The sequence below is a fragment of the Schistocerca cancellata genome, chromosome 4 (assembly GCF_023864275.1).
Source record: "Schistocerca cancellata isolate TAMUIC-IGC-003103 chromosome 4, iqSchCanc2.1, whole genome shotgun sequence".
Taxonomy (NCBI): Eukaryota; Metazoa; Arthropoda; class Insecta; order Orthoptera; family Acrididae; genus Schistocerca; species Schistocerca cancellata.
This window is the reverse complement of record NC_064629.1, coordinates 655,251,880-655,272,272: the sequence shown is the minus strand read 5'-3', so window position 1 is coordinate 655,272,272 and position 20,393 is coordinate 655,251,880. Positions and strand designations below refer to the sequence as shown.

The following is a 20,393-nucleotide window of genomic DNA, read 5'->3' as shown; positions in this document are numbered from 1 at the left end:
AGCAGATGCAGAACAGTCTCTCCTGGGCCAGGAAATTTAATTCTTCCAAATGCTACTGATATCTCTTAAAGTTCCACTGCAACACAAAAGTTCCTATGAGAGCCATTTATTAGCAATAGTTGTCTTTAACCTCCTCCTTCAGCAGCAGTGATTTACCTGAAGAGGTCACGGGTTAGCAATATCCTTGACAGTATACATCACCATCATAAAAGGAGAAGGTGCATACCTCAGCAAACAGCTGAGGTTCCAAGTACGTCGTCAATGGCTTCTGAATAATTCCAGGTTCAAGTGTAGCTCCTTCCCTCCCTCCTTCCTTCCCCCCTCCTCCTCCTCCTCAAGGTACACTGAGAGGTGCATGTACTCTTCTTATAATCTGTGGTCTGTGTTTATGTGGAAGCATCACACTTAGTGCTTCTTAAGGGCCAATGCAAAAGAAGTAGCTAACACTGGGAGCTGCACAGCTTTGAAAGCTTTTTAAATTTCATCATAGGGTATGCATCTTAACTTTCAACACCCGAATTTTTCTCTCCTCCCTATAAACCTCACACTTTCTGCTCCATAATGGGTGATGACCAGAGCAGCTTATACAGTTCAGATGAAGTGTACAAAAATTGCCAGATTCATGAGTTGAGCTTCCTCAATTTCCCCACGTAGCCCCCTCCAGTTACATGCCATAGTGGTATGACCATATCTTTGACATTTGAAGCATTACATTAGATTGGGAACAAATAGTCAAATCTGAAAACAGGTATAGCCTGCAAAAATATGTTCAGACAATTCCAGAGTGTCGAATGTTAAAATAAATGTTACATTTGTTTCCAATGTCTCGTCATGTAGTTCTGCACTTCCATTACACCCATATTTTTCCATTCTTCATGTAACACCATTTCCATCACATCGGAGCAGGTAAGCACGCATTTACAGAAGTTAAGGGTGTTATACATACACCCACAACATGTTAGTTACCTAAGGTCTTGCATCCCAGAAGCTTCAGTACTTTGTTTGACATAGCAGTTTCAACTGTAAGTATTCCATTATGAAATCATTTAACACTTTTTAAGGACCCAGCAATACCCTCTAATGCCTTATGAATATAGAAAGGGGAGACATTCTTAAACGTCCCTTCCGCTCTCTTGATTACAATTTAAGTGTTGTGGCAGTCTAGTGCCTTGTTACTAAAATTCTGAGACTTCTCATGCAGACACACGAATCGAGCTCTTTGTTGTACGTACTATCTGACAGTGCACCCATCCCATCAGGAGTGGATGTGGAATTAGGTCACACCATAGGGATCACAAGAGCCACTAGGGAAACAAGTCTCAACCAAGACGAAGCCCTGTGTGCCTGAGCAAGCCTTATACAACTTGGCAGTGGGGGGAAGGGAAGGCAGAATGTGCCCCAGAGGTTGCCCACTACAGGCTGTTTTATCTCAACAGTCCTTCACCTCATCTTGAGGTTGAGGGCTGTTTGCACAGATGTGTACCTTCCTCACAGTAAAGGCAGTGGAGCCAAGGCCCCTTTTCTCTGAAATGCACTATGTTCCACCTCTGTGCCTTATGATGGTCCCTGAAGTATGCCCAGTGTTTACGAAAGAAGAGGTGTGGTGGTGCTGGCCAGTCCCCAGCTCAGGAAATCTGGGTTCACTATACCAGTACCTAACCACTGCTGGCGAAGCTCCCTGGGAAACAGGCAGCCCTCCCTTCCCAAAGTTGAGGGACACTCAACATCAAGCCCCTCCACTGGGGCCTGTCTAGCATGTGAGATCCTATCAGCAGCTATGCTACTACTGGCATAGCCCACAGCATCACTGAGGCATGCAAACCCTCCTGCCTGGCACCAAAGGTGCCTATGATTAAGTAGTGTCCCCCTGGAAGGAGAATCATCAGAATTGAACAAAATTTTCAAGACCTCATCTGCGAATGATGGAGTTAAAGACTTGGATCTAATGAACAAGAACTGTGCCCAAGCACATTAGGACAATCAAACTGAGTTTAGAATATTCCATCACTGACATATTTATGTCCACGTGGGTAACAATAATGTTCCCTTAAACCTCATGCTTCTCATGAATTATCCTTTTTGAACATGAAAAGTACTCTCAAAGACCTTCACTATCAGTAATCACAATCACTCCCAATGAATTTTAAATACTGAAGAATAACACACTGCATATGCTTAAATAAAATCACTACAAAGAAAATTTTCTCAATAAGTTCACCAAAAACAGGTCTTTAATCACACTGAATAGCTCTGAGCAATTAATAATGCCATATACGCAATGGCTGCCAGGATTTGTCAGGTAGTCGAATAACAGAGTCAACAAGACAAAGAGGAAGCAAAATGTGGCACCCTCTCAGGAGATGCAAAAGGATATAAATTGACACACACACACACACACACACACACACACACACACACACACACCTTACCACTCATATTATGAAATGGGAAGAAGACAGAGTACAAGTCTCTCATATTCTTTTAGTCAAATGATTTATGTATGTCAATCCCAAACCACCATAAGCATACCAATTAAAGTAGTTTCCTAGTGTAAATGAGTACCAGCTCCTTTGCAGTGCACCAATGTAGTGTGATCCCACAGTGAGAGCGGTCATGATTTTTGGAGCTTCTGGAATAAATCCATGATGATTTCCAATTTACAATCGAACTGGAGAACAGCAACTGCCATTTCTGGATGTCTTTGTCAGTCGGGAAGTGGATGGGTATTTGGGGCATTCTGTTTACAATAAACCCACACATAATGACTGTACTTGCAGGCATTTATCTGTCACTAACCTTCACAAACTACTGGTGTCTTTCAAACAAAGCAACCTGAACATCTACAATCTATGTTCAAGGATGATGGATATTCTCCACATCAGATTAGCCTAGTTTTAAGGAGGGTGAAATGTGATCACTCCCAAGATCAAGAAAAGGAGCTATTAAAGCCAGGACAGGGTGTTCCTCCCATATGTTGGCAGTGTTTTGTTGAAATAAGGCAGAATTCTAAGAATTGTGAAGAAAAAGTGATCTTCCAGCCACCTATAAAGAACTGTACTCTGCTCAGTTCAGTAAAGTATGATCTGGGTTTGTGGAAGGCTGGAGTCTACAGAACACCATACCATAGTAGCAAAGCCTGCATTGGACTGACCACATGCAGAGAATGTGAAAAGTGCATTGAATATATTCCACCACACTCACCTTTCACAGTCCAATAGGTCAGTCATAGCAGAGCACTATATAACCACAGGACTTTCTATGGATTATTCTGCCACAACCATCTTGGCAGCAATGAAATCCTTCTGGGGTTTAATTATTAAGAAATATGAGGAAATACGTTTGGTGGAAGATCTTTATCATTATGGCAGCTTTCAACTGGATAACACATTGGACCCAGCGATTTCTTTAATACCTTCAGAATGTAAACACTTTATGCGCAGTGAAACACCTAAACAATTTTATTAATTTTGCAATCTGGATTGTAACACTGCAGCCACAAATTGGAACAGAAGGTGTGCATGCAGTATCAGATTAGGCATGTGCCTGCATATCACTGACTGCTCAATATTTGAAGAGGGAACTAAACTTTACAGGGAGGACTCATGGTAACCCATGAGCATGCATCTTCACACCAATTGCTGGTATAATGTTAGTGACATTTAATAGTAATCTCCATTGCATAACACTTGCTTGAAGATGGCTGAAGGATTGGTTGTAAGCAGGTGTAGCAAGAGAACTACGTCACCCGGCTGCCGTCTTTAAACTTTATGGTACGGAATGGAATATTTTTAACAGATATATGCACTTTCACTAACAATTTTTTTAAATTCTATTTAAGAGTGATTTTATGTTTTTTAATCTATTTTCGGACTTACGCCCCATCGTCTGAACAACAGTGAAACTCTACGTTGTGTGTCCATCGCGTGCTTTGACACTCGCAGCACCTACATGTGTGTGATCTCTTACATATGGTGGAGTAAAGAATATAAAAATTTTAAAAATGCTATGTGAACAACAGACCAACAAACAAAGTAAAAACTCCCTTTTATTACGTTATCCTCCTTTCTCCACAGCACATCCCAAGACTGTAAAGAACAACTAGAGCATCTATCTGCACTTTCATTAAATGCTTTTTGCACTGCCATTTTAGTCTGAAGATGAGAACTGTAACTTGCAACCTGTTGCTTCATTAAATAATTTAACCAAGTTAACAAAATTCTGTGATTCTTAGTGGTCTCTGAAAAACCTTTTCAGATGTTATCAAATGCAAACATTGTCAATATTAAGAGTGGTGTTGCCAATAACTTGTGCAGCCCACAATTCCACTGAAGCCCGTAATCAGAAGGACGCTCTACGATGAACTATCGAAGTAGAGGCATGCGTGTAGGTTGCATGCCTATTCCTCAACATGTGTGTGCCAGTGATCCCATTCACACCTGTGTGCAAAATAGGCCCCTCTACTTCCGTGTGGGGAAAGCTACAGCTGCACAGTGACAAAGTGCAAAGGTGTAAAGGTGTAAATGCACCTTTACCCAGGCAAGAGGAGCTATGTCTGGGTGGACTTTTGGGAGTTCCACAACATCCAAATAACAATTTACTACTACCAGCAGTTTGGGTGGCCATCAGGCAGCACAGACACACAATGTCTGAGCTTTCCTATCACTGAGTTGGACAGCTGTATCATTTGTTGATTAAAAAAAATGAACAGTCTTTAAAAAATTCATGAAGATACTACTTGAAATCTCCGGAGAGTACATTTCACCATTAGGCAAATGACCTGTGATAGCTACAGGTGCATCACAGCATGGTGACTGAGCAGCTTTGCATTTACTTCCAAATCAATCACAATGAAATTACTCCTGAAGTAAAAGAGATGCCTTCTAAGTTATTCATGCCCACAATAAAAACCTTGGAAAGTGATCTGGCACTGTGTCAGAGCTGGCATCAGTCTAGTTATCAAACAAAACTTCCTAAATGTAATAAACTACAATGAAAATCATGCCTCTAGCAAACAAATGAGCAGCTCGGGTGTAAAACATGGTAACTAACATTTTGGCCAAAAATGACTTATGCCACTTACGATGTAGTATCTTGCATGCCGAGATAAATACACGAGTTAGTTTTCAAAAATCTCCATGGATGGCAGCAGAAAACAGCTTGTTTTTTTTCCTCGTAAGTAGCGACATCTGCACATATAACATGTTATCTGTGAGAAAATGGCTACCGTGAGAAAGTTGGAGTTTGGAGGCTCGATAAATGTGGATGGTTTTGCAATGTTAGAAGAGCTATTAAACAGTTATTTTGAGTGTGATGACAGTGATAAAGATCTAAATTACCATGAAACAGACTATGACAGTAATGTCAGCAGTAATAAAGAAGAAAATAAGGTAAGTAGTGTCACTAACCTAATATTTGCCTTTGCATGTAAACAATGGTATCTACTGTACTTAACATGTTATACGTGCTACGGAGAAATGCAGATGCTATTTGCTGTAGTTACCATGTTATATATGCCACGGACTATACAGAGAACTAGAACTTGCGGATATGTACAGTAATATTCTCCTGTACAAATGTTTGTGTGCATATTATGTTTTAAAGTGTGTAGCTTGCTTGGTTAGGTAATGTAATGTGTCTACAAAATAATTTTCAACGTATTTTTTATTAAGGTTTGTTAAGAAGAACTGTAGTAGAATTAAAATTGTAAACTAACTTCGGTGTGTGTTTTTCGAAGCAAATCTTTTCGTATTTAAATTATATCAGGCCTACCAATTTCTTTCTACTTTTCTTTAAGAATAATGCAGATCCTAAGAAAGGCAAACAGAGTCATGGCAGAAAAAGGGAGAGAGGTATGAATCAATAACAGAAATGCCAAGAAGCTTTAGCTTATATTCAGACAAAAGGGAAAGGGAATGACAGTCAGGGCCGCGAACCTGGTCCTACCTGTAACAGCAGAAAAAGGTGTTTCCAATTATTCAACGAGGGAGGGAGAACAGATGTGTTTCATAAGTTTTTGAATATGGGAAATTATGACTTGCAGAATGCCTACCTTCAAAGTTGCATACAAGCAACCAAAACAAAGAAAACTGATAGTCCATCAAGACAGAGTACAACTATAAGATATTCTGTGATATCAAACAGAAAGCACATTGAAGTTTGTAAGGCTGCTCACTTGAATTTTCATGGACTACTAGGAAGTAGGGGTCACTTAGAATACTTACCATTCAAAATAAAGGAAGGCTGTAAAACCCCATCAGGAGATGGAAGGGGAAAACACCAGGATCATCCTAAAAAGTATTCAAGTGCAGTTATTGAATTTGTCAATACTTTCATAAATATACTGCCGACATATACCAGTCATTACAAGAGAGTTCATAGTCCAAATAGGAAATTCATGAGCATGGAGCACACAATAGAAAGCTGTTAAGACCAATACAAAGGAGAATGTGAACAACTACAGAAACTGCTCTTATCCAGTGAAATTTCGACGGATTTTTGTAGGAGAGTACAACATATCCTTTAAAAACCCTAAATCAGACACTTGCAGCACATGTGACTGCCTACATATTAAAATAGAAAATGCAAAAAAAAGGAGAAAGACCAAAGCTTATCAAAATCCTTACTTGCTGAACTTTAATTACATCAGCGCAAAGTGAAAGCAGGACATTAAAAGCAGCCGAGCAAACCAAGGCAAATGATGAAAGCAGTGAGAGTGAAATTTGTATACCACTATTAGTGTTTTCAGTTATTAAAACTGTTAAATTTAATTACATTACATTGTGTCATTAATATGTTGGCTTAAATTATTATCAACTAACTTCATAATGTCAAATTTTCCTGTGGGAAATGAACATTTTTAATGGATTGAATAACACCGTCTCTACATTTTACGTTCACAAGTAACATGGCATCTACCTTATAATTTGTGTCAATGTGTTATGTATTGCCTCTTTTTCCAATAAAAAAAAATTAATTTCCATTTCGTAACCTTACCAGTGCATTCCGTAATGGTCAACTACTGCATTAAAACTTGAAGTAAAGACATAACATAGTAAAATGAGTTGTTATATTTCTACGAAACTTCATATTCCAATATCTCCAAACCACTAAAACGTCAGTTACCATATTTTATGCCAGAGCCCCTCAAATAGAATGTGATATTACTGGAACACAGAGAAAATTTCTTCAAGATGATAGCAAGCTATTTCTGAAAACATTACTGGATGGCTATTGAGCACAAGCACAAAGGCATCCTTACTAAGCTGGAAAACCGAAGAAGGTAGGAAGGTTGCAGTTTAATGTCCCAGCAACAACAACATAGCATGTATAAGTAGCAAAATAGAGGCAGTGAAAGCAATATTGATGCCAGATGTGAAAAATAATTTCACAAAATATAAAAGTATAAGGTCAGTCTGTGGGCCACAGAGCAGACAAGTGTCTCTCAGGGCTCACCTGCAGTGAGGGGCACCTCCCCCACACCTGATCCCTGCCAATCTGATGAAGGGGTTGTCCAGGTAACAGAATAAATAATTCCTGTTAATCAGGTGGAGAGATGATCCGTAATGTAAAAACAAAATGTCTAAAAATGTAATGAACACCAATATGACTGACAACAATAAAATAAAGGAAGAGAAATAATCAGTCAGTGGGTAGGTGGGCGGGTGGGTGGGTGCAGTCAACTGTCCATTGGAGCTCACCATACACTGGGAGGCATCCCTCCCACTCGTCATGTCCTGACATGAGTGATATCCTACCCACATCCCCAGGTACAAGACTTTTCTCATAAACCCACTCACCACCATCTACCGCAGTCCAGTCACAAGCATTTCCTACCCAATAAAATGCAAGGCCATGTGTGAAAGCAGCCATGTTACATAATTATCAGCTTTGCTGCAATTACTGTGCAGCATTTTACGTAGACATTACAAGTAGCAATTGTCTCTTCGAATGAATGGCCAACACCAAACTATGGAAAACTGAAAATTACATCATCCAGCTCCCGGGACTAGAATGACTCCTTACCCTCTCCCTTAAAACCCACATCCTTTTGTCTTTCCCTCTCCTTCCCTCTTTCCTGATGAGGCAACAGTTTGTTGCGAAAGCTTGAATTTTGTGTGTATGTCGACCTGCCAGCACTTTCATTTGGTAAGTCACATCATCTTTGTTTTTAGGTATATATATATATATATATATATATATATATATATATATATATATATATAATAGAGAGAGAGAGAGAGAGAGAGAAAATAGATCTTCCTAGATCTATTTTCACTCTACACTCTGTATTCATTTTGTCTTCTTCTATGGCCTCAAGTCATCTGTCCAAAGACTAGCCTCTTTTCCACTACCCCCTCACTCCTTGCATCCTCCCTACCTCCTCCCTACCACTTTTTAAAAATCTGAAAGGTGAGGAAAAAAAAAACTTTAAGGGATGAATTTTTTATACACAATGTTTAGGACATGTCTGGGTCATTTAGATGCATGAACACATCAAAAACTATAAATGACAAATTCAGATTTCAAAATACTAAATTTTCAAAGTTTATTTGCTAATTTCAGGTACCTCTAGCAGTGGCTCAGGACCCGATGTTCACTATGCATGTCTCAGAAGAGAGTTGTGAACCCCTTGGATGACAGATTAATTAATCTATAATAAAGATGATGCCAACGAAAATTCAATGAACAGGACCAGAAAAAAAAAGAGACGTATGTATAAAACCTGAAGTTCCCACAAGATGAGCCAAAATTCTATATGTGTATTTATATCTTTTCATTACTACAGACTTATTTTGACACATTTATCCACTGGCTCAAACTATGTTAAATCCATTAGACCCTGATTATAGAAGCTGCATGGAAAATTACACAAGTCAGTTGTAAACATATTTACTAAATTTGTTATAATAAGGTAGCTACTTACTTTTCCATCAGGACAAGAGCCTGGTAGACCATTATAGTGATATAAATTGAATGTATCTGGTACTGAGGTCTTCTCATCAGGGTAAAATTCTGCCAGGAATGCATTCAGTAGAATAATTCCTAGGTTCTCAGGATCCAACTTTTTCATGATAACTTTGACACTGTAACAATTATTATTTTTTTTATACAATACAGTAATACCAAATACTTCTTAAGCCCAAAAGAAACAGAACACACAAAAAAATACTGAAAGATGAAAAAGAAAGCATTCCAGCACATGAAAGTGAGCTATAGTGTAGACATCTCAGAAGAATATATGTGAACATCGAGATGAGGAGTGCGGAAACAACTCCCTCCTGCCCCACAGATGCATATGTCCTTTGCTATTGGCCATCCAAATAATTTTGTGTTACCAATAAACTTTATTATCAGCCTTCGAGTCTTGTGTTTTGTCGTTTGTGGTTTGTTATTCACGCCCTGTGAACACTTTATTAGAGTATTACAATTTCTAGTTACAAATACTTGCGTTATGGGCCTTTGTGCCACGGTTTTTCCATTCACAAAGAAAAGAGCTTGTTGATAAATGGTCAACCAACAGTCACTGGCATTATTTTTTGCCTTTAAAAAGTCTTCAGGCTACACAGACAGACAATTCATAGTAGGGCAAAAATGTTTAAGGAACATGGCAAAAACATGTGATCAAGAAACAGAGCCTTAAAATTTTAAGTTTCCAGTGTTGAATCTGCAAGAAATACTACATTGTGTCAGCGTCAAGCTATACTAATGTTAAGTTTGTACCTGGTGTGAGACACCATACAGCTCTTCTGAACTCTTCTAACAGGAAACAGGAGATTTAATTTGGAGCTGGAGTGGCAGCATAAGTCAGATGCCACACCACATTAGTGTGGTTCCATCTGATTCTGTCAGTAGATGATTGGCTTACCCAAGCATGGCCTTCACCTCAACAGGGAAGCGAAGGGTAAACTGGCTGAGCTAATATCAGAAAACCAATTGGGGAGGGGGCTATCATGAATGGCGTAAGGAGGAGTCAATTGAAAATGAGACAGATGATGAAAAAGTAAGAACTATTTATCATTTCAAAATTAATATCACCATACCTATTAACACATTTATCCCACTATGAGACAAGACGGTCAATGCCATCATGGAAAAAGTTTGTCGCTGTCTAGAGAACTGTGACTGTACTTTTCACCCACAGCAAATCGACGGCCACAACTGTCGTCATCCTATGTTTAAATGCACATGTACATGTACAGCCATACTCTGAAAGCCACCGTATGGTGCATGGTGGAGGGTACCATGTGCCACTGCTACGCATTTCCTTTCCCATTCCCCTTGCAAATAGAGCAAGGGAAAAATGGCTGTCTATAAGCCTCTGTATGAGTCCTAATTTCTCTCATTATATCTTCATGGTCCTTACACAAAATTTACTTTGGGGCAGTAATATTGTTCTGCAGTCAGCTTCAAATGTCGGTTCCTGCATTTCCACAACACTACCTCACAAAAAAGGCATTGCCTTCCCTCCAGGCATTCCCTTTTGATTTCACAAAGCCTCTCTGTGTAATACTCGTGTGCTGATTGAACCTACCGGTAAGACACCAAGTAGCACACCTCTGAACTGCTTGAGTGTCTTCCTTCAATCTGAACTGGTGGAAATTCCCAACAATAGAGCAGTACTCAAGAATCAGTCACACTAGCATTCTATACACCATCTACTTTGTAGATGGATTAACTACACTTTCCCAAAATTCTCCCAATAAAATAAAGTCAAGCATTTGTCTTTCCTACTATCAATCTAAGATGATCATTCAGTTTCATATCGCATTGCAATGTTACACCTAGATATTTAAGCGATGAGACTATGTCAACCACTTCACTACTAAATGGAGAAATGAGGAGTTGCAACATACACCACCAGGAATTGTCATTAATATAAAAATATTGACATTCAAAAATTTTGCTTAGAGCACTGAACCAAGGCATGTGCCAGAGAATTAGACTTTCAAACAATGGAAATTTCAGGCTGGAATATCAACGGTGTAAGGAAAATTTTAAGAAAGGTAATTTACAGTTGGCTTCTTAACCATCTGACAACAATAACACATTGTCATAGTCACAATTTGAATTTCTAAAAGATTTCGAAATGAGGAGTCTATCTACACATACAGTGAGAATTTACTCTATTCATTACACAAATTACAGGCTACTGGTATATTTTGTCATCTGTCAAAGGCATTTGACTGTGTAAATCACAATATCCTTTTAAGCAAATTATATCATCATGGTGTAGCAGGAAATGCTACAAAATGATTCCAATCCTCTACATGACTGGAAACAGAGTGTGTCAATAGGAAAGATATTTGTATTAAGCCATCAGACCTCATCCAAGTGAGAAATAATTATGTGTGGTGTCCCACAAGGTTCCATCTTTGGGCTCTTGCGGTTTCTTGTGCTTATCAATGAGTTTTCGATCTATAACATGACCATGTGCCAAGTTTGCTTTGTCTGTAGGTGATACATACACTGAATCAAAAAGCAAATGAAGTATAGTCTTAAACTAGTTAATGGAAATGTAATGGGGGATCAATAAATGGTTCCTAGCCAATTCTTTGTCACTAAACTTTGAAGAGACACATTATATGCAGTTCAGAACTGTATGAGGTTTCTTCTCAGTAAATGTCTAAGACATGACGACATGCAGATATGAAAAGTTGACAAGTGTTAAATTCTTGGGCTTACAGCTTGATAATAAATTCAACTGGGAGGAGCATACCACAGAACTACTGAAACATCAAAACACACCCTTATTTGTAATGTGGATGTTGTCTGGAGGGAAAAAAGAAAAAAAAAACATACTTTGGTTACTTTCAGTCCATAATGTCATATGGGATCATCTTTTGGGGAACCTATCTAACCAAGCTAAAGCTTCTTGAGTCTAAAAACATATAATATGAATATTTTGTGGTGTGAAGTCAAAAATGTCCCAATGCTACTTTCAAATATATTTATTGCTTAATAAAATCAGTCATAAATGATGCACCTCTTCATCAAACCATCAGCTCACTCAGTTCATGGAATCTATACTAGCATTCAGAATAATGTATTTAAACTCATTTGCTTTGGTTCAGAAAGGTTCTTATTATTCATGACTATATATTTATTGCGTCCCAAGTTTTTTTTATGATTTTTTTTTTTTTTTTTTTTTTTTTTTTTTTACATCCATGAGGACCACTTCATTTGGGATTTGTGAAAGGTATCTTAGCGTCTCTTTTTAAGTATACACTATGTATTCTTGGTTTATGACACGGTCTATGGCTTTTAAGAAGCTACTCACTATGTATCTATGGAAAGAACTACATCTAATCTCATCTACAAAAACTTCTGGTATAGGATACCTAAGATATAAATAAAATGCTTTGCTTCAATAAGGCTGTGGTTAATACACATTACACAATATTTGTAATTAGCGGAGGAGTAAGTCCTTGTTCAGACTAAGCTCCACATGGCAATCAGGAAATTAATTTAATTTCTAAGGTCAGTCAACACTTTTACACATTGACTGCTACCATCAGACCATGCACATTGCTATGTATTACACTAATATTGTGGTACAGCAATGCCAAGTGCACTTCTAAGGTTGACACTTACTCTATACAGGTTTTGCAAACCTATCATGGGCAATGTTTCTTATGACAACATAAGATAATTACATTTAGAACAAAATGCTTATGGAAATTCAGTCAACATATTAAGCAATATGTCTGTTTCGCCTATTGTTTGGCCCACTAGGTAAGATTTCATCAATATCAGCTTGCAGCTGGGGAACTGCTTGGTTCACAACACAGCAATACAAACGTTGTAGAACTGTTTGACATTTATATTCATTCAGTTCACTGCAGTTTTTGCTCCAGTGCAGACAAACATCTGTCTTTAGCCATGAATGTGAAATTATCAGTTGAAGAGCGAGAAAGAGATAGTAGTGAAATTATTTGTGATACAAGATGGCATAAAGCTGTTGAGCTTTTGTTATCAGACAAAGGTAAGAATGTTGAAAATTGCCTGATCTGGGAGGCAATCAACCAAAGCTTATACCTTTTACATGTCCTTCTGGGTTTAGAATTGAAAATTTGAATATAACGTCAGAAGTAGTGATAGGAAGTTGCTATGAACTATTTGTGCCAGATAAATTGTTCAAGTAAATTGCCGAACAAACAAATTTACGCACATCACAGCAAGCTGAAGGCGTCTACTCGCAGCACATGGGGAAATGGACAATGACAAACAAAAATGAACTAAAATTAATTTTTGGCTTAGTTCTGTGGCTGAAATTAGTTAAACTATGACCGTACATTTACATTGATCCCACGATCCTTTACAGATCTAAACATTTCTTTGGGGGGGGGGGGGGGGAGCCATCTCCTCCAAAAATATACTTTAAACGTTACTAAGAAAGATACCTTTTGCTGACAAGAAGAGTAATGACTCCAATTGTTTATCCAAAATACAACCACTTACACACACTTGGAAAATTAATTTTAAAATTATCACTCAAATACAAACATTTTTAACATACCATGTTTTTAAATTGGACTATAAAGTATAAAACAGTTTCTCCTAACCACATAGATATAGTCCTGAAAGTCTGTGAACATGAGTTTTTAATAGCTATGAAAATATTCCTAAGCTTTAAAATAAAAGACATGGGGTACATCCAATAGATGGTAACAATGAGGTGAACTATTCATCCCTCAATTACTATGTAGTGTAATAGTATGGAGACAAACTATTCATGGATTAATTATGTATTGGATGCACCAACATTTTTCGTTTAACTCTTACAAGTATTTTTACATCTATTAAAAAATTAACAATCACAAATTTTGAGAACTATCTGTATGGGGCTAGATTAAATTTTTTTGTATTTTTTAGTCCAATTTGAAAATGAGGTACATTAGAAATTCCTCTTTATTTAAATAATTATTTTCTGGTTGTTAGTCTTGTGTGTGTATGTGAAATTTTTTCAATACGTTTCACACATCCTGATGAAATTACAGCAGATTTGTGCGATTAATTTCAGGTTTATTTCAGTTTCTCTTCACTTGACTCTACTGATTTATTACTTCCTCCAACGAATATCTCCTGGACAGACCATGAAGGTAAAAATTAGAGAGACGTGATCTCACATGGAGGCTTATCAGCAATCTTCCTCCTCCCAAATGGAACAGGAAAAGGGAGAATGATAGTGGTACAAAAAGTGCCTTCTTCCACACACGAGACAAGAAAGCAAGTTAAAATTGCACTGCCATCCAGTTCCGAGCTTCTTTCAAGTCCCCAGTGCATCGTGAAGTTCATTTAAAACAAACTGCAAAATTTGCACAGAACATTCATACAGACAGACAGACAAACAAAGCGCCCTAATAAAAACATGTTACAATATTAAAATCCAACAGGAGACATTTGTATTGACAAATTGTTTATTGCATTTCATGGCTGCATTACATTTAGATAATATTTGAAACAAAAGAGCCACAAAATTAGAATTAAAAATATTTAAGATGTGCTGCATGTCTGGTTACATGAAAAGGCGAACACTATGCCCACTAAAACCATTCTCTCTGAAGAGGTTTATTCGATAAGGGACACACGCTGTATACTGACAACAGGTATACAAGTTTAGAATCTGAGAACAAATTTACTGACAATCATTTGTTCAGTGTGGACATTACATTCAAATTGACACCGAAATCCAGAGCAAGATGTAACAGAAAAGTTAAAATGGGAGAATTTATTGCAAAAGGGAATTAAAAAAAATGAATAACCACTTTAAAATGAAAATATAAGTGATACATCCTACTTCTGACAACAAAGCATTCATCGGATAAGGTGAATGTTGAAACCCTACCCGAACACAACTCGAAACCACAAACTTTAATCAAGTCACAGATGAAAGGCAGCTGTTAACTTATCCCAATAAGTGAATGCCTATAGTAATCCTCTACAAAACAATACTAATCTTAAAAAGATACATGATCACAAGAAACATACATGTTCATACAATGACATTCAGGGTGTATATGTGGACGAAAAAAAAAAAAAAAAAAAATTCCCGGTCTTCCCGGTTAAAAATACATTTTCTCACAGATGAAAATACATTTTTTCCATGTTAAGTAACAGTATACTTTTCCTCGGAACTGTAAAACTTATCAGTCCTTTCAATGGTTGTGGTTTTATACATACCGGCGTAGAAGTTCCCGTCACTTTAGAAAACAAAACTCAAAAAAAAAAAAAAACACGTTTTGGAAAGATGTCTCATGTGCAGCAATGTGAACAGGGGTGTAAGCCAGTCGTAGCTCATGTCAAGCGATCTCGCCAGCCGATGGTAGTGGATATTCAGAGCACAGGGCACGTGATGTAGTCAGCCAATAGCAATATAACTTAAGTAGCACGAACACACAAAAATAAAATGTAATGGTTTAAATTAATATACATAATGTTGCTACAAGAAAAGAAGAGCTTTCACGTATAATATTGGTCTCTAAGATTAATAAGCTGCAAGAGAAGCTAAGCTTTCACACATAATGTTAATATTTTTTGCGTGTATTACACTTTAAGATACATCACACAAATGTGCCAGTAAAATTTTTAACAATGACATAAATGTCTGGTCTTCTGGGCTCGAAATAATTCTAAATGGTCATCCTCAAAGAGTTGATTTTTGAATAACAGTCAAACGCTCTGTGGTTCAAGAAATTCATCGTACATTCTAGCACAGAGTTCATCTTGCGTAAAAGGAAATTTACTGCGCAAGTAACGCTTTTCAAACAACCATTCAGAATATTTTTCCGCGACCTGTTAGAAATAGGTTTGCTTCGGCATTTGCCAGGGAGCGCCAGGTAACACGCGTCACCGCACTTGCACAGCTATGATGACGCAGGAATCCCGTACGTTCGTACATGTAAAACGTGTAAAAGATCTTACATTTTGTCACAAAAGAAACAAGATATCAGAGGATAATCCAAGAGCATGGGAGTTTTGTGAACCATACTAAAATGCATAATTCAGCTTAAAGTGCACATTCATATGTCCAGATTCGGAAGTAAATTTTCTTGGAGTACCAGTATCGTATTACCTCATGTTTGGTTCGTTATTATGGCGTAATGCCATACATGCTAGAAGATGAAAATGTGCACTTGAAATGCAGCAACAGTTGAAACTAGCCAATAGTGTTGAATTAAACACACTGCCTCAGCAGAAAAGATTAATAAAAGTCAAATTTCTTTAACAAACCGACAAAAGTAACTTCATTGTTCTGCAAGGTGATTAATGCTTGACTGTCAGAAAGGTGGAAATAAAATAAAATCTGAAACTAATAACATATTTTAGCCTTCCGTAATTATGTGAATGTATTGTAATTCACTTGATAGCTCCCGGCCACAGAAATCCTTGTTTTCATTTGACATGAGAGCAATAAACGAAGAGGAAACAGCAACATCACTTAACGTAAACACGGGTCACGTGGAGACTACCACCTCCCCACTACAACTCAGACTGATCTGTGCATCAGGTCCAGATCTACGATATTCCCAAACTGGGGCAATATTAGATAGTGGCACTCACCCTCCCTGGAGAGTTTGAGGTAGGACACCAAAAATGTGAAAAATCGGGCAAAAACATCCATGAACAACAGGTCAGAAGCTGGTCGTGAAGCCGGGGATTGGACCTCTGGTGACACCAGAGGCTCCTTGTCCCGGGACTTATGTTTCTTCTTCTTTTCTGTTTGAGATCAAGGAGGGCTGTGTGACAAAGGAGCCAGCTGCAGCAAGATCGGGAACAAAAGAAATTGGGCGACCTGGGGGCCGACAGACCGTAGTTCTCGCGGTCATCAGGTAGCAGCAGACCTTTGGCCTGGAAGGTGGCAGGAAGGGATATCCCGGGAGGGACGCCCTTAACTGGCAGACGCCAAAGAAGTGGGACACTTCTCCGGCTGAGGAGGGGGAGTAGCGCCCGGAGGAGAAGGTGTGGGAGCCGCAGGGGAGGGGGGGAGGAGAGGGGTCCGGGACAGCGGTAAGGAAGGGGGGAGGAAGGAGTGGAGATGTAACCAAAGCATAACTAGATGTCATGGACACAGGGTGAAGACGTGCATACTTCTTACGAGCCTCAGCGTAGGTTAAACGATCAAGGGACTTATACTACTGTATCTTCTTTTCCTTCTTATATACTGGGTAGTCTGGTGAACGGGGAGAATGATTGCCATGACAATTAACACACACAGGAGGGGGAACACAGGAACTCCCCTCCTGGAGTGGACGTCCACAGACACCACAGAGAGGGGCCTGCGAACAGCGGGAAGAAGTGTGTCCAAAATGCAAGCACTTAAAACACCTCATAGAAGGTGGGATGTACGGCTTCAGATCACATCGATAAACCATAATCTTTACTTTCTCAGGGAGTGTATCCCCTTCAAACGCCAGGATAAAGGCACCAGTATCAATGCGATTGTCCTTCGGACCCTTCTGGACACGCCGAACAAAGTGAACACCCCACCGTCCGAGATTGTCCCGAAGTTCATCAGTTTGAAGGTGAAAAAAATCACACCTTGAACCATATTTAGAGACTGGTGGAGGCTAATGGACACAGGAATTGTGCCAAGATGGGTACAGGCACGAAGGGCCGCAGATTGGGCAGCTGAAGCAGTTTTGATCAACAACGAACCTGACTGCATTTTGCTCAGGGAGTCCACTCCACCAAACTTGTCTTCAATGTGTTCCACAAACAATAAAGGTTTGGTATCGGTGAAAGTATCCCCATCAGTCCTGGTGCAAACCAGATAGCGGGGAAAATGTTTCGCCCCTAGCCGATGGGCCTGACCCTCCTCCCAGGGGGTAGCCATGGAAGGGAATACCGAAGGGGCAGGAGAAGCAGCACTAAAAGAATCAGTTCCACGCAGAGAGGCGGCTGCAGAAGAACGGCCAGAGTTCTGGACCCGTATGCGTTTCATTTGCATACCATCCGCCCTGATACCACCCACTCCGATCAGGGGCTCTCCTCACGGGCGCCACCCAGCCACAGCAAGGGCCATCTGGCACGGCGGCCATTGCCTGGAGTTCCGATGCTCCAGGATGACAAGCAGCCACTCCTAGGCTTACAAGAGATGGTCACAGCTCAGGTATCAGAAGTGTGATCCCTGTGTGTTCAGGGGGCTCAACCAAAAGGGTACATAGCGACCCCACCACATGGGCTGGCTACCATGCTGGCTATGCACCCTAGCATCAAACAACGACGTGAAAGAAAAGGTGGAAAGGACTAGGAGGGCACACGTTAGAGACACTAGGTAAGGTGCTCTTCCCCAAATGGCTCACACTATGGAATAGAAATTTAGTAATGGAGGTCAAACCCCAGAGGGGGACCAGGGAATGCCAAAAGGATGAGGTGATTACGCAACAAAACTAAATTGCAAAACCAACATAACCAGGAGGATAGCGGGGCCAACGTAAGCAAGGACACCAAGAGAGGGAGAGGAGAGGGCGAAGGGGATGGAGCAGGGAGAGGAAAGGAGGGGAAGGGCAAGGAAATGCAGCCCTGGAAAGAAGGAAGGCTGCAATAGCTCGGGGCCACGTGCTCACCACGCACGTACTCATGAAAGAACCATGAGCCCCCTGCGGGGGGGGGGGGGGGGGGGGGGGGGGGGGGGGATCACAACATTGCTTGGCACACGCAGTACTTGTTTAAAGTAAATTTTATAATATTCTTTAATTTTTTTTTCATCAATACTCTACATTCTCAGTACGTTTTGAAAGACCTTTGATGTGCAGCAATATGTACGCAGCTATAAATTTGAATTCCACCAAACACAGCATGTCACTTTCCGAAGCACTGAATATGAGATTGTCAGCGCTTTTGTAAGCCGGTCATAGCTCGTGTCGCGTGATCTCGCCAGCTGATGACAGCATAGGACACGTGATGTAGTCAGCCAAGTAGCGCGAACATACAAATAAGAAAGTTAATGGTTTAAATCAATATACATAGCATTAAAAGATCTTACATTATGTTGTAAAAGAAACAAGACATCAGAGAATACTTTAAGAGCATCAGAATTTCGTGAACCATATTAAAATGCATAATTCGGCTTAAAATGCACATTCATATGTCCAGATCCGTATGTAAATTTTCTTGGAGTACCAGTACTGTATTATCTCATGTTTGGTTCTTTATTACAGCATAATGCCATACGTGCACTTGAAACTAGCCAATAGTGTGAAATTAAACACTTCGTTCCAAATAAAGCAGAAAAGATTGATGAAAGCCAAATCTCTTTATCGAACCGACAAAAATAACTTCATTGTTCTGCAAGGCGATTAATGCTTGACTGTGAGGAAGGAGCAAATAAAATCTAAAACTAATACCACATTTTAGCCTTCTGTAATTATGCAAACGTATTTTTATTCATTTGATAACTCCCGGCCGCAAAAATCCGTTTGTTATCATTTAATGTGAGAGCAATAAACGAAGAGGAAACATCAAATCACTGAACGTAAACATAGGTCACGTGAAGGCAACCCATCTCCCCACCACAACTCAGGCTGCTCTGGGCATCAGCGCCAGATTTACTATATTTCCGAACCGGGGCAATATTAAGTAGTGGCGTCCAGCCATACTTCTGTAACCACAAGCAAAAGAAAATACTACTCATACACAACTCAACTGCGCATGCGCAAGAGCCCGCTCACTACTGCTCAAACGAATCTAATTTAAACAGTTGTCACGTCACGCTCATCAGATGCAATTTGTTGTTATGAAGCATTGCATAGTCTTCCTAATGCCTTTGACACACTTTGCTGTTGGCAGACGCTTGTATGAGCACTGTGTTTTTTTGTTGTATACGGCGCATTTCCTCTGCAACTTAACTTTTATTTTCGTTTTTTTCCCCTCGTTCACGTTTTGTTGATGCAGTATTACTCTGCAATAGGGGAATACAGTAATCTCCTTTGTTAGAGTATTGGTTCTTGCTAGGCAAAATCACAAAAATTTAACTGAAAACTGAAACAATGAAAAATTCCCAGAATTCTAAACAATTCCCGGTTTTCTCCCGGACGAAAAAATTCCTGGGTTTTTCTCGGATCTCCCGGGTCGTAAACACCCTGTAATAATTTTATTGCACTGCCTTAAGTGGTACTGATACGTACATGATTGGGTTGTCTGATCACGTCTCATTTCGATGGGAGGGGATTGCACTTGCACAGTGTCTTAACACTCTTTTTGCACGAACTGTAAGTAGCATTACGGCCCCAATTTGCACAATTCTTAAACTACTGAAACAGTCACAAGCTAGTAACCACAAAAATGTTTTTCCTTTATCCATAACTGGCCCAAGAGTACATAATAATTAATATTTCCAAGGAAAGATGGTAGCTTAATTCATGCACACAGGAGATGGTAGAATGAGCAGCTCC

The 20,393-nt window shown here is 39.4% G+C and overlaps 1 protein-coding gene across 1 annotated transcript in view; it reads right to left on the bottom strand.

Annotated features, from left to right (window-relative positions):
* LOC126183555 (ubiquitin carboxyl-terminal hydrolase MINDY-3 homolog) overlaps positions 1-20,393 on the bottom strand; it is an 82,643-nt gene that overhangs the window by 7,831 nt on the left and 54,419 nt on the right. The window contains exon 8 of the mRNA XM_049925634.1: positions 8,924-9,083. Coding sequence (XP_049781591.1) covers positions 8,924-9,083 — 160 coding nt within the window. The remainder of the gene's footprint in view (positions 1-8,923; positions 9,084-20,393) is intronic.